Consider the following 12,918-nt stretch of genomic DNA (forward strand, 5'->3'; position numbering starts at 1 on the left):
ATTATCACCACCACCATCATCACCATCATCATCATCCTCATCATCATCATCCTCATCATCATCGTCGTCATCTTCATCGTCACCATTATCACCACCACCATCATCACCATCATCATCATCCTCATCATCATCGTCGTCATCTTCATCGTCACCATATTCACCATCTTCATCGTCACCATTATCACCACCACTATCATCGTCATCATCATCATCATCAACCATGGTGGAAACTCTTTCCACCATCACCAAACCTCAAAATATGAAACCAATCACTACGAATATACAAAAATGTTTACAGCCATCCATGCTCATCACTCGCTCACATACAGGCGCAAGGATGAATAAAAAAAAGAAGAAGAAAAAGAAGAAATTAATAATAATAATAATTGATGATGATGATGATAATAATAATAAGAAGAAGAAGAAATTAATAATAATAACAATAATAACAATGTTGACCTTGACAAGTCTGGCCCTCTTGGCGAGGTCATTGATCTTTCTGAGGGCAGAAGACCTTGGAAGGGCTTGCAGGTCTTGGTACAAGTCCTTGAAAATGTGAACAATCGTCATCATCATCGTCATCATCATCATCATAATCATCGTCATCATAATCATCATCGTCATAATCATCATCATCGTCGTCATCATCGTCATCATCATCATTACCATCGCCCCCACTCAAACCGACCTGCGCCTCGCTTTCCAGGAGTGCCCTGTTCTCGACTGACCTCATTTCGCCAGACCAAAAACTCGAGACGTACAGTCTAGACGGCTCTGGGAAGGGCAATGCCCGACCTAGAAACCACATTATGGCCCCGTAGCTTCGCATCAGCTCCTGCTCTGTAAGTAGGTCAGCCTTGTTGAAGACCACGCGAATTTTTTCGTCGTTGTCTGATTGGTTGGATGGTTGGTTGGTTGGTTGGATGATTGGTTGGTTGGTTGGATGGATAGTAGGTTGGTTAGATAGATAGTTATTTGGTTGACTTGATGATTGGTTGGTTGGTTGGATGGATAGTTGGTTGGTTTGATGATTGGTTGGTTGGATGAGGGTTATTTGATTGCTTGATTGGAGGAATAAATGAATCTATAATTGATTATTGAATGAACGAGCCAATTGTTACAATAGCTAATCCCTAGTTAGAACTAAACAAGTAGCAGGAATGGCAAAAGTTTGTCTATTTTACGTTGATATTGTAAGAACTTCTACAAATACAATACAATACAATACAATACTATACAATACAATACAATACAATACAATACAATACAATACAATACAATACAATACAATACTATACAATACAATACAATACAATACAATACTATACAATACAATACAATACCGACCGACCGACCGACCAGCCAACCAACCAACCAACCAACCAACCAACCAACCAACCAACCAACCAACCAACCAACCAACCAACCAACCAACCAACCAACCAACCAACCATCCAACCAACCAACCAACCAACCAACTGACCTCTGACGATCTCAATGACCTTCTTGAACTCATCAGAGATGTCCAGTTTGCAGGCGTCGAAAAACAAGATGACCCGGTCCGCGTGACTGGCGAACCATGCAATGACCTGGCGATGATGATGGTGATGATGGTGGTGGAGGTGAAGATGACGACGACGATGATGAAGACGACGATGATGAAGATGACGAAGATGACGTTAACAACAATAACACACACACACACACACACACACGCACGCACACACACACACAAACACACACACAAACACACAGACGTGTTGATGCGTGTGTTCTGTAAACACATTTTTCTCACAACGTCATCTCCCACGATCTAATCTTATTTTAAAAAAAATTTAAACTTCTTCCTCCCTCGATTGGTTTCATTGAAGAGAGAGAGAGAGAGACAGAGAGAGAGAGAGAGAGAGAGAGAGAGAGAGAGAGAGAGAGAGAGAGAGAGAGAGAGAGAAAGAGAGAGAGTGAAAGAAAGAGGAGATGGAGAGAGAGAGAGAGAGAAAATTTGTTGATAGATCTTAAAACCAAAAAAACTAGTTGGAAATTTCGTTCTTAACGAATTGGAGATATTGACAAATTATTGTTCAGTCGTAAGTGAGATGAAAAGTTTAACCATTTTGTGGATCATAATAATGATAATAATAAAAATAATAATGATAATAATAATGATGATGATAATAAGAATAATAATAATCATGGTTAAAATGAAATCATAATCATCATTGTTCTTCATTTGAAATGAAATAAATACAGCTCTAATAGGATAGTTATGAAAATTTTGATTCAGGCATTGTCCCGATCACAATATGATTCAATTCAAATCAATTCAATAATGAATTTATTCAGCAAAAAAGCTAGAAGACCCGAAGATATGACTTGTTGGGCCACCATAAAATTTGCACCAAAAGTTATAAATAGAAAAGAAATGTTTACATTTCACAATGAAATAATGATAGTTTTATAAATAAGAAAAAAAAATAAGATTAATTGAATTATTTAAGTATTAATAAACCATCTTAAAATTGAATAAATATAAAAGTATATAACGCGAAACAATCGCACTTACAGAGGACATAATATGATGATGGTATCACACTGCTAATTAAACTTTGGCGAAAAGATTCGGTCCAGCCAATTTTAATTAAAGACAAATTGAAGTAATTAAATGAGGATAATAATGATAATAATAATAATGATGATGATGATGATAATGATAATAATAATGATGGTGATAGCGATAATAATAACTATGGCAATAGTATAAAAGTTTCTCTAAATTCTTCAAATACTTGGCATATTAAAAAACCGAACAAATTTACAGATTCAATTTAAAAATAATTATTAATAAGTACTATTATTATTATTTTTATTATTATTATTATTATAATGAATATTGTATTATTCTGTATGTTTTATGATATTTGATTGAATAAAAAAGTGTTCCCATTATTATTATTATTATTTTTATTATTATTGTTATTAGTTATTATTATTTTAAGAGTGGAGATTTCACTTTAAATAAACGAACTAAATTAAATGCCGCCAAAGACAACGATTATACATCCTCTAATTTTGCCTGTGTATTTCTTCTTTGCTAGGTACTTCAGTGCTACAATACCATTGCAAAATAACATCAAAATAGCTCAAAACATGATACCTCAGTCAAGTCGTCAGACCTATTCGGACAAGAATACCTCTGCATTCGAAGCCGGTAAGCTTGCGTCACAAGTAACAAGCCCTCTACCGCTATACTGCCACAGTACAACATCCGAATAAGACAAATACAATTAAGGGTTAAAGGTCAAAGGTCAATCTATCTTTAAAGTCGTAGGTCGTGTAAGTACCAAAATAAGGTGACCCATCAGAACTTAAAACAGCTCCAAAATTTCGCGACGAAATCTCTGCCGTGAATAGCTTACATTCGGAGATAACTACTATTTCAACATAAAACAATCAATCAATCGATCGATCGATCGATCGACCGACCGACCGACCGACCGACCGACCGACCGACCGACCGACCGATCGATCGATCGATCGATCGATCAATCAATCAATCAATCAATCAATCAATCAATCAATCAATCAATCAATCAATCAATCAATCAACCAATCAATTAGCTTATAAAGCGCTATTTCCGCGATGTTCAACAGCGCTCCTCAATGAATTTTGAAAACGGATGGGTCATGAGATCCGCTCTGAACTTCGTAAGTGATGGAGAAGTAGTCAGAGAAGTAGGTAGAGAGTTCCAGAGAGAAGAGAAGAACAACAGCAGCAAGACGGATATCAAATATATGAGGATAAATATCTTCAATACTCACGCTTCAGTTCGATGTTAATACTGTTGACCAACGATACGCTACAAAACGGTTCTTAATACTACCATTAATATTACGTTACAAACAGTTCTTGTTAGTAATTACTATTAGGCTGCTAAACAGTTCTAAATATTGTTCTTAATATGGTGTCATGGTCCCTCACCTATTTTTTTTTCTTCCTACATTTCGAAATCGTCTGAAGGGATTCGCGATAAGCCCTGGCAAAAGACCAGGTACACCAGCATACAACACATCAGGGTTCGAATTAATGGGGGGGTTGGGGGGTTGGTTTTACCCCCCTATCTCTAAAATAAGACCCTTCACCATTCATTTAATTTTAATGTTGGGAGTCAAATTTTGACCCCGTACATTCAAAACTTCACCCGCCAATCCTTATGACCCCCTTACTTTTTTTTCACAATTCGAACACTTCAACACATACAAGGCATACAACACATACAAGGCATACAACACATACAAGGTATACAACACATACAAGGCATACAACACATACAACACATAAAAGGCATACAACACATAAAACACACGCGAGTATGTTTGCAATCGTACGACCTCGTGTAAATATGGCGCTGAGAACAATCTTGTGACAATAGGGAACAACAAATTTTTGAAAAATGGCGTCAAAATAATGGCGCTATTTTGTCTGTGAACCCCCAAATATCACAGTTGTATATTCGTTATTTATTTATTTATAAATTAATTAATTAATATTAATCATTATTATTTATTTATTATTTAATAATTTATTTATTCATTATTCAATAATTTATTTATTATTCATAAATTTATTTATTTATTCATTATTCAATAATTTATTTATTATTCATAAATTTATTTATTTATTCATTATTCAATAATTTATTTATTTATTTATTCATTATTCAATAATTTATTCATTTATTCATTATTCAATAATTTATTTATTATTTAATAATTTATTTATTCAGTATTCAATAATTTATTCATTATTCAATAATTTATTTATTCACTCATCATTCAGTAAATAATTTATTCATTTACATCAGTTATAACGCGGTACTACTCGAGCAATGCAAAGAGAACAGTAGGTACCTCAGTGAAGTCATAGCCACGCTGCACTTTGTGGTGCTTCATGCCGGCTGCCACACCCGGCGTGTCGATGAAGACCACGTTCTCCAATACTGGAGATGGGACCGTGGACATCTGCAGGCGGTTCAGAAAGGCGTTCCCGAATCTAGGGAAGTTAATAATAATGGGAACTCTTTTATTTTTTCCAAAAAAAGGGGCGAAATAAATATTCAATGAAATAAAATAAAATAAGATGAATTAAAAAGAGAAAGTAGTCTACGATGCTCGCCATTATAGATATAAAATGCGTACAACGAGAAATGTAATCAGTCTTAATATAGTTATTATACATTTGAATGTCTGTCGCAATAGATGGCGTATGATGATGATATTACTGAATTAGTAATTAATAATAATAATAATATAAACATTTATGAAGCGCCCCTTTGCACAGCTGCTTCAGAGGTACCCGGAGCCCCTGTTAAAAAGATGAGTCTTTAACCCCTTTTTGAAAGTTAATAATGCTCGTTTATTATGGAAAAACAATAAATTTGTTACACAATGGGGCATTCCGAGAACTGAAAAATGTTCTTTACAAACCATCTTTAAAATTTTTTCTTTACAAATTTTTTTGTACAGTTGTTCTTTACTTTTACAATTTTTAATTGCAATTCTTCTTTACTATTCTTTTTTACAGTTCTTGTTCATTCATCTTTACGATTTTTCTTTACAATTCATCTTTACAATTCATCAATCAATCAATCAATCAATCAATCAATCAATCAACCAACCAACCAACCAATCAATCAATCAATCAATCAATCAATCAATCAATCAATCAATCAATCAATCAATCAATCAATCAATCAATCAATCAATCAATCAATCAATCAATCAATCAATCAATCAATCAATCAATCAATCAATCAATCAATCAATCAATCAATCAATCAATCAATCAATCAATCAATCAATCAATCAATCAATCAATCAATCAATCAATCAATCAATCAATCAATCAATCAATCAATCAATCAATCAATCAATCAACCAACCAATCAATCAATCAATCAATCAATCAATCAATCAATCAATCAATCAACCATTCAGTCGACAAACTTTGCCAGTTGTCCATAGGGCAAGGACTTATCAGACACCAGAGCATTCCCAGGTATAATCGACTCGGTCGGCCCGTCGGATATAATCGTGAAGTTGTCGGTTGTCGGTTCTGGACCGATTCTCATACCGGGGTAATCCTGATAACGATAGTATTGATCGCGATGAGATGATGACGACGATGATGATTGTGTGAGGATAATTAACCGAAAATGACGACCCAAACCTGACCTGTTCAATGATAGACCTAATAAAGGTTGTCTTGCCAGTAGAATACTGGCCAATTAGAAGAATCATGGGTTTGGCACTGAAATCCGAATCTTCGATCCGAAAGGAATGGAAGTGGTGGAAACTTGTGTACTGCTCCAACGGTGCCAGCTTCTCCTTGTACATCCTCTGCAAGTGGTCGGCCAACAATTTCCGGTTCGTCGGACTGAGATGGTGGTCGTTGAGGTTGGAGTGGGGACGCTTCGGTAGCCAGGAAAACATTTTGTCGTCGTTGGTGGTGTGGCTGGTGGTGGTGAGATGCTGTTTTTGTCGTTGTTGTTTTTGTCGTTGTTGTTGTTGTTGATGCTGTTGTTGCTGATAACACAAATTTTTTAAGAGTCCCTGTTGTAAACTTGTAAACTAAGGCGATGACGTGATGATGACGCTGAAAATGATTCAAAGTCCTTTAGCGATAATAGCGAGATGGAATTTAATTCAGAAGAGATATTATAACGGGGGTTAAATAATTAGCAGATTGAAGAGAGTTCGGCAATTAGAGAAAGAATTCAACTGATCTCAAGCCATTAAATTTTATTTCAGGCATTTATTTATACAACGCATACAAACGCATGCTGCACGCACGCACACACATACACAAACATACATAGGATACACTCTTTCTTTCTCTCTCTTTCTTTCTCTCTATCTCTCTTTTTCTCTCTCTTTCTCTCTCTCTCCCTCTCCCTCTTTCTCTCTCCCTCTCTCTCTCTCTCTCTTATATTACGTAATGTAATATAATCCTGATGATGACAATTCGAAAGTAGTACTAATATTAATGGAATTTGAAGATTTTATAAAATCCTTCAAACTTTTACATGCCTCTTACTCTAAATAAATGATTGAATGAACGAAGGAATGAACAAACGAATAAACAAACGAACGAATGAACAAACAAACAAACGAACGAATGAACAAACAAACAAACGAACGAATGAACGAACGAATGAACGAACGAATAAACGAACGAAGAAAGGAATGAATGAAACAACGAGGGAATTTGATTTTTAATAATTCCTTTCAAAAATGAACAAAAAAGAAACTAATAAATGCTAAACCATCACTCTGAGGGTAAAAAATATTTATCAATTCATTATTATTATAATTATTAGAACATTTAAAAAGCGTCAATTAAATCAATTTTTCGAAGGCGCTAAAATTCATGTATAGACCCACGTGGGTACACTTCGACACAAATAAAAAATTAAACATACACGAACACTTTGTCGTACCAACTTTGAATCTTATTAAATGAAAAATGCGAATAGAATATTTAAGAATATCAATGAAATAATAAGAATTAAAATACTAATAATTAATATGCTGAAGTATTAATTAATTAGCTTCATTTTTATTATCATCTTTGTATTGCAGCGGTTTTCAAAATTAAGAGCGGTCGTGGAAACTACATAATGGACATTTATGATGTTAATTAAGATGGTTGTAAAGATCTATCTAACATAGAATTAGATTCATTTTAATGAACAACCCACGTGACAAACTTTGACCTGATTGATTTCTCGGTTCCTATATATAAGATCCGGAGTAGTGGATGTCTCAAAACGTGGTTATCAAGCATCTATCTATCTAGCTATCTATCATTAAAAAATTAATCAACAATTTAATCTATTTTTAAGCTGAATTATTTACTGAATTCGTCGGTTTTATTTGTTATATTAAAATTTGATAATCAGCTCGAATTTTATCAAACACGTCCAATAAAGAAGGAAGAATGATGATTCAAAAAAATTGCAGAATGGAGAACATCTTGAGTGAAAAGACCAAACTCCTGCCGGTAAATAACTTTTCTTATATTTTTAAGATTTTTTTAATATATTGAAATGCCGTTGCAATATAGATCATCCTTTTAAAATTTTCTGTCATAATAACTCTTATTGAATGATATAATGAAGCAGCTATATTTGAAACTTATTTTAATTTAATGCAGAAACACAGCGTGAAATATTCGGCAGCCTATCCAAGATTGGCCTCAACCAACTTCAGAGAAAGTTCAACATCACTCAGCCTTTCCTCACCGACTTCAATCATGAAGCCAGATTTAGATTATACAATCGCAGATCTGGAGGCGGTAGATTCAACGGTGGAAGTGGTGGAAAAAAAGAAAAAGAATGAAAATGAAAAAAAGTTTGAGAGTGAGGAACATAAAGAGAGAAAAAAGCAGTGTTCACTTGAAGCATATAAGCCAACGTGGGCATAAATGTTTCTGGTAATAGGAGCGTTGTTTGCGCCGATAAATCGTGGTTTTTCTACCGGTTATACATCTCCGAGCGTTACGAAATTTGTTAACAACGGTATTTTGAATGTGGCAACGGGTGACGTATCGTTGTATGGCAGTTTGGTTTTCTTTGGTGGGATGGTTGGATGTTTAATTGCAGGACCAGCGATGGACAAGTGGGGAAGGAAGGATGTTTTGTTTGGATGTGCAATCCCTCAAGCACTTGGCTGGCTGCTAATCGCAATATTCGGCGATTACTGGCTAGCCGTTATAACGAGTAGGTTCTTCACTGGCGTCGGCAGTGCGATGGTGTATTCAGCCTACGGAACCTACATTGCAGAAACAGTGGACAGTAGACGCCGTGGTATGATGTGTGGCGTCTGCGAGCTGTGCATATCTATGGGCACCACGGCCGCATACTTTCTCGGAATCTACTTGAACAACAGATATTTGGCTTTGGTAGGGGCCGCATTGACTCTGGCTCTCATGCTCGGAATGTTTTCTCAGAATGAAACACCACGTTGGCTGGTTGGAAAGGGCTATCTGAAAGAAGCTTTCAGAGTTTTGAACTTATTAAGAGAAGGACAATCAGAAAGTGACGTCAACAATGAAATGGACAAAATTGTTGCGAGGGTTTGTTTTAATTTGTTGTTTTATATATGAATTAATTGCTGTACAAAATTACACTTTATGTTTGCTAAAAATAATTTTTAAAGAAAATGAATGAAATTTTTAAATTTTAATTTCAGCACGATGAGGTTCAAAGCTTCAACAAAAAAATGAGATCGGAATGTTTGGAAATTCTTCACGAGCAGCAGAAAGAACAAGAAGCAAAACAAAAAGAGAAAAAAGAATTGAAGGGAGAAATAGAGTCAACTCCGACAGAGCCATTGGAACGGGTGACATCAACGAAACAATGCAACGTCTACGTACATGCGAGGATCCTCTTTAAAAAGTTGAAACGTGTTCAGCGTCAACTTATCATCTGCCTGCCTATGATGCTCCTGCAGGGTTTGTGCGGTCAGACAGCAGTCAGTGCTTTCATGAAGTCCATCTTCAAATTTTCGAACATGGACGACAGATCGGCAGAGTACGCTTCAGTTTATGTCGGCTGTTTGAGAATCGTAACAACTGTCATTGCCAGTTTCACTGTTGACAGATTGGGACGAAGGCTGTTGTTGATTGTTGGAGGGACTGGTCAGGCCGTCAGTTTGATTGCCATGGGATGGGCCTTTCATATCGCAAAAATGAACAGCAGTGCGTTGTTGGCAGAAACTAGTTTGAACGTGACAAACTTTTTGAACTCGTCATCTTTATTGAACGTGTCCTCCTTAGCAGTAGCATCACCAGAGACGCCACCAACCATCGTCTTGAATCCCGTCCCGACCAGTCTGCTCTTTGCTGGAATTTGTTGCTACCTGGCCTGCTACAGTTTTGGATGGGGCACCGTTCCATCGATCATATTATCGGAGATGTACCCTCAGACGATAAGAGCCGTAGCATCGAGTGCTTCGACATTCATCGGATTACTAGCCGGTTCACTAACGATATTATTTTTCCATCCTCTTGTCACTGCTCTTGGCGAGTCAGGCGCATTCTATTTATTTGCAGTCGATTGCCTAGCAGGAGCCCTCTACTCCTATTTCATCCTTCCTGAAACAAAATCGAAGAGCCTGGAAAGTGTCGAAGAATCAATTTCGAACCGAACCGACGAACCGACCGATACCTCAGCTAAGGAACTGGCTGTCAAATATTCTTTCATCGGTGATACGGAAAGAGAAAGCATGAAGTTATTAGCTTACAGCGATGCAAGGGATAGAAAATGCTATGAAACTTGTTTCGACATTCCGAAATCATACACACATAAATGAATACCTTACACATCATACCAGCGTTCATTAGCATACTATTGGTCTTGCCTTCATTCTCATTGTCTCTTGTTTTCATCAGAATTTGCCTTAATTTGCTGTAAATATTAACGAATCATGTAGTTGTATATTTATTATTCGTATATAAATATTTATATATATAAGAATGTATTTATATATATGTGTATATATTTAATTTGAAGCTATTTTGAAGTTACTTATTTACATTTGTTATATTTATAAGTTTTTTCCATTATAGATTAACTGATCATTACGACTGATTAATTGAAATTTTTTTTATATTGCTATTGTTACTACTCGCGTGTTATTGATGTCAAGAGACATTTCCATCAAATTTGATGATCAATAAAGAAAGGATGTTACAACAAAATCTTGTGTTTAAATTTGGAAACATCTTATAACAGGGGTGGGTAAACTTTTTGCTGTGAGGGCCGCATTGAGAATGATTTTACCTCTGAAGGGCCGCATGAGTACTTAAATAGCAAATATTTTCGACCCGGGGGAAAATTTTTTTTAAGATTTGTGGCTCCTTTTTTTGGTCATAATGTCTGGCAGACAAGGCCTCGCGGGCCGCTGTAATATGCAGTATAATATAGGATCAATAAATTAACATGAAACTGAAAATAAATGATTGGACGTATAAATGAACAAATAAAGAAACAATAAAATTAAAAAATAAATACTAAAATAAATAAAAAATAAATACGTCACTGGCCAAGGTGGTTGTGGTGATAGAGATGTAGATAACGATGTTGTTTTTGATTGATTTAAATGAGCCTACCAACCGATCATCACTTTCAACATTTTAGAATCCTTGGAGAGTTAGAGACGAGGCGAACATGGAAGAAGAACACCTTCGAAGATTTAAGAACGAAATATTCTGAAGATTTGTTATTGATTCATTGTCGTCCAGATCAGAGGAAACTTATTTCATTATTAAAATTAAATTAATTTAAATTCCAAATACTACCAGCAGGGTATTACAATCGAACCGAAAGCAAGCTGGAAATAAATTTTATGACGGCCCAACCCCCAAACTGGCGAAGGTTCAAACTGTGACCAAAAATTCATGTCCAACAGCAATTTCAAATTTTTTCAATTTCACGACAACCATTTATTTTCATGGCCCCCTGTAGAAGTGACGATACTTTAAAACCTCGCCATCGCCCATACTAATTTCTGGCCGCGATTAACTGGCAAGTTAAGCAATAATTGACACGAACAATAAAACACTTATGATTGCTTTATTTGATTGTTATTCTCATTATCGCGGTAGTTTTGAGGGGTAGAGAGGCGTTGAGGGATCGCCATTGTACTGACACCCAAGTCAAAATGTAGCGTAATTTTGTCTTTATTGTCTTTTGTCTGTTGAACATCGCGGAAATAGCGCTTTATAAACTAGTTTTTGATTGATTGATTAAGTGAGTGATTAATTGATTGGTTGATTGATTGATCGATTGATTGATTGATTGAGTGATTGATTGAGTGATTGATTGAGTGATGTTCCAATACACGCGATTTATAAATAACGATTTCGAGAGTAGTTTTTCATTCATTTATTTCTACGGAGACAAGATGCACTGAAGAAATAAAAACACGAACACACACACGCACACATACACACACAGACACAGACACACACAGACACACACGCACACACACGCACAAACACACATAAGCGTCTGTTTGTTGTATTCATTATATTTATTTATTTATTTCTTATACATACACAATACATGCTAAAAATATGTAAATGGTTACATTATATGTATTGTATATATCGATTATATTTAAATTATCGACCTTATTCTATGTCGTCACCACTATTATTATTATTATTATTATTATTATTATCATTATCATCATCAACATTATCTAAACTATCATCATTAACAAGAGGCAAGAGAAATAATAAAAACGATAATAAAAATAAGGATCGTCATCAAACACTCCATTGATGAAGATGATGATGATGATTGTTGTTGTTGATGTTGACGATGATGATGATGTTGTTGTTGCTTCCACTTGTTGTTGTTGATGTTGTTGTTGATGTTGCTTGGTAAGTTTCTACAAGGTCTGTTTAATTGAGCTGAAAAATGTGATAAAAATTAATTAATTAATTAATTTCGTCATCACTATCACTACCATCATTAATTAATTCTAATTAACTTTTATCAACCTTTTAAAATAGTAATCACCATTTTATTCATTCCATTACGTGACGTTTTGGTTCGAATACTGTCTTGACGAAACTCTAAAACTGACATACCTAAGGGGTGGGCAAACTTTTTGTTGTGAGGGCCGCATCGAGAACTATTCTACCTATGAAGGGCCGCATATGTTATTAAATAGCAAATTTTTTCGACCGGGGGAGAATTTTTTAAAGGTTTGTGGCTCTTTTTTGGGTCATAATGTTTGTCTGACAACCTTTTTTGGTGAACAATTTGTCCATCCCAGCTATACACCATACATTTATACCGCTGTGCTTGCTCGTACATACAATACATCACAAAGAGGTAGGCAGTGTTTGTA

General features: G+C 35.4%; 3 protein-coding genes across 3 annotated transcripts in view; 1 reads left to right on the forward strand and 2 right to left on the reverse strand.

Moving 5' to 3' along the window:
* Positions 1-6,486, reverse strand: part of HELRODRAFT_91367 (hypothetical protein) — a gene marked incomplete at both ends in the record, with an annotated part of 9,245 nt that extends 2,759 nt beyond the window's left edge. The window contains 6 exons of the mRNA XM_009033822.1: positions 460-546; positions 689-891; positions 1,484-1,589; positions 4,906-5,047; positions 6,001-6,137; positions 6,229-6,486. Of these exons, the coding sequence (XP_009032070.1) occupies positions 460-546; positions 689-891; positions 1,484-1,589; positions 4,906-5,047; positions 6,001-6,137; positions 6,229-6,486 (933 nt within the window). The remainder of the gene's footprint in view (positions 1-459; positions 547-688; positions 892-1,483; positions 1,590-4,905; positions 5,048-6,000; positions 6,138-6,228) is intronic.
* A 1,993-nt stretch (positions 6,487-8,479) lies between these two features.
* On the forward strand, positions 8,480-10,368 carry HELRODRAFT_91349 (hypothetical protein; the record flags this gene model as incomplete). Its single annotated transcript, XM_009033823.1, has 3 exons — positions 8,480-9,147; positions 9,438-9,758; positions 9,888-10,368. The coding sequence occupies 3 exons, from the start codon at positions 8,480-8,482 to the stop codon at positions 10,366-10,368; spliced, it is 1,470 nt and encodes a 489-aa protein (XP_009032071.1).
* Positions 10,369-12,655: 2,287 nt separating this feature from the next.
* The window catches only part of HELRODRAFT_183124 (hypothetical protein), a gene marked incomplete at both ends in the record, with an annotated part of 8,922 nt that continues 8,659 nt past the window's right edge, over positions 12,656-12,918 (reverse strand). Inside the window, one exon of the mRNA XM_009033824.1 lies at positions 12,656-12,708. Within this exon, the coding sequence (XP_009032072.1) occupies positions 12,656-12,708 (53 nt within the window). The remainder of the gene's footprint in view (positions 12,709-12,918) is intronic.

The sequence above is a fragment of the Helobdella robusta genome, assembly GCF_000326865.2.
Source record: "Helobdella robusta unplaced genomic scaffold HELROscaffold_99, whole genome shotgun sequence".
Taxonomy (NCBI): Eukaryota; Metazoa; Annelida; class Clitellata; order Rhynchobdellida; family Glossiphoniidae; genus Helobdella; species Helobdella robusta.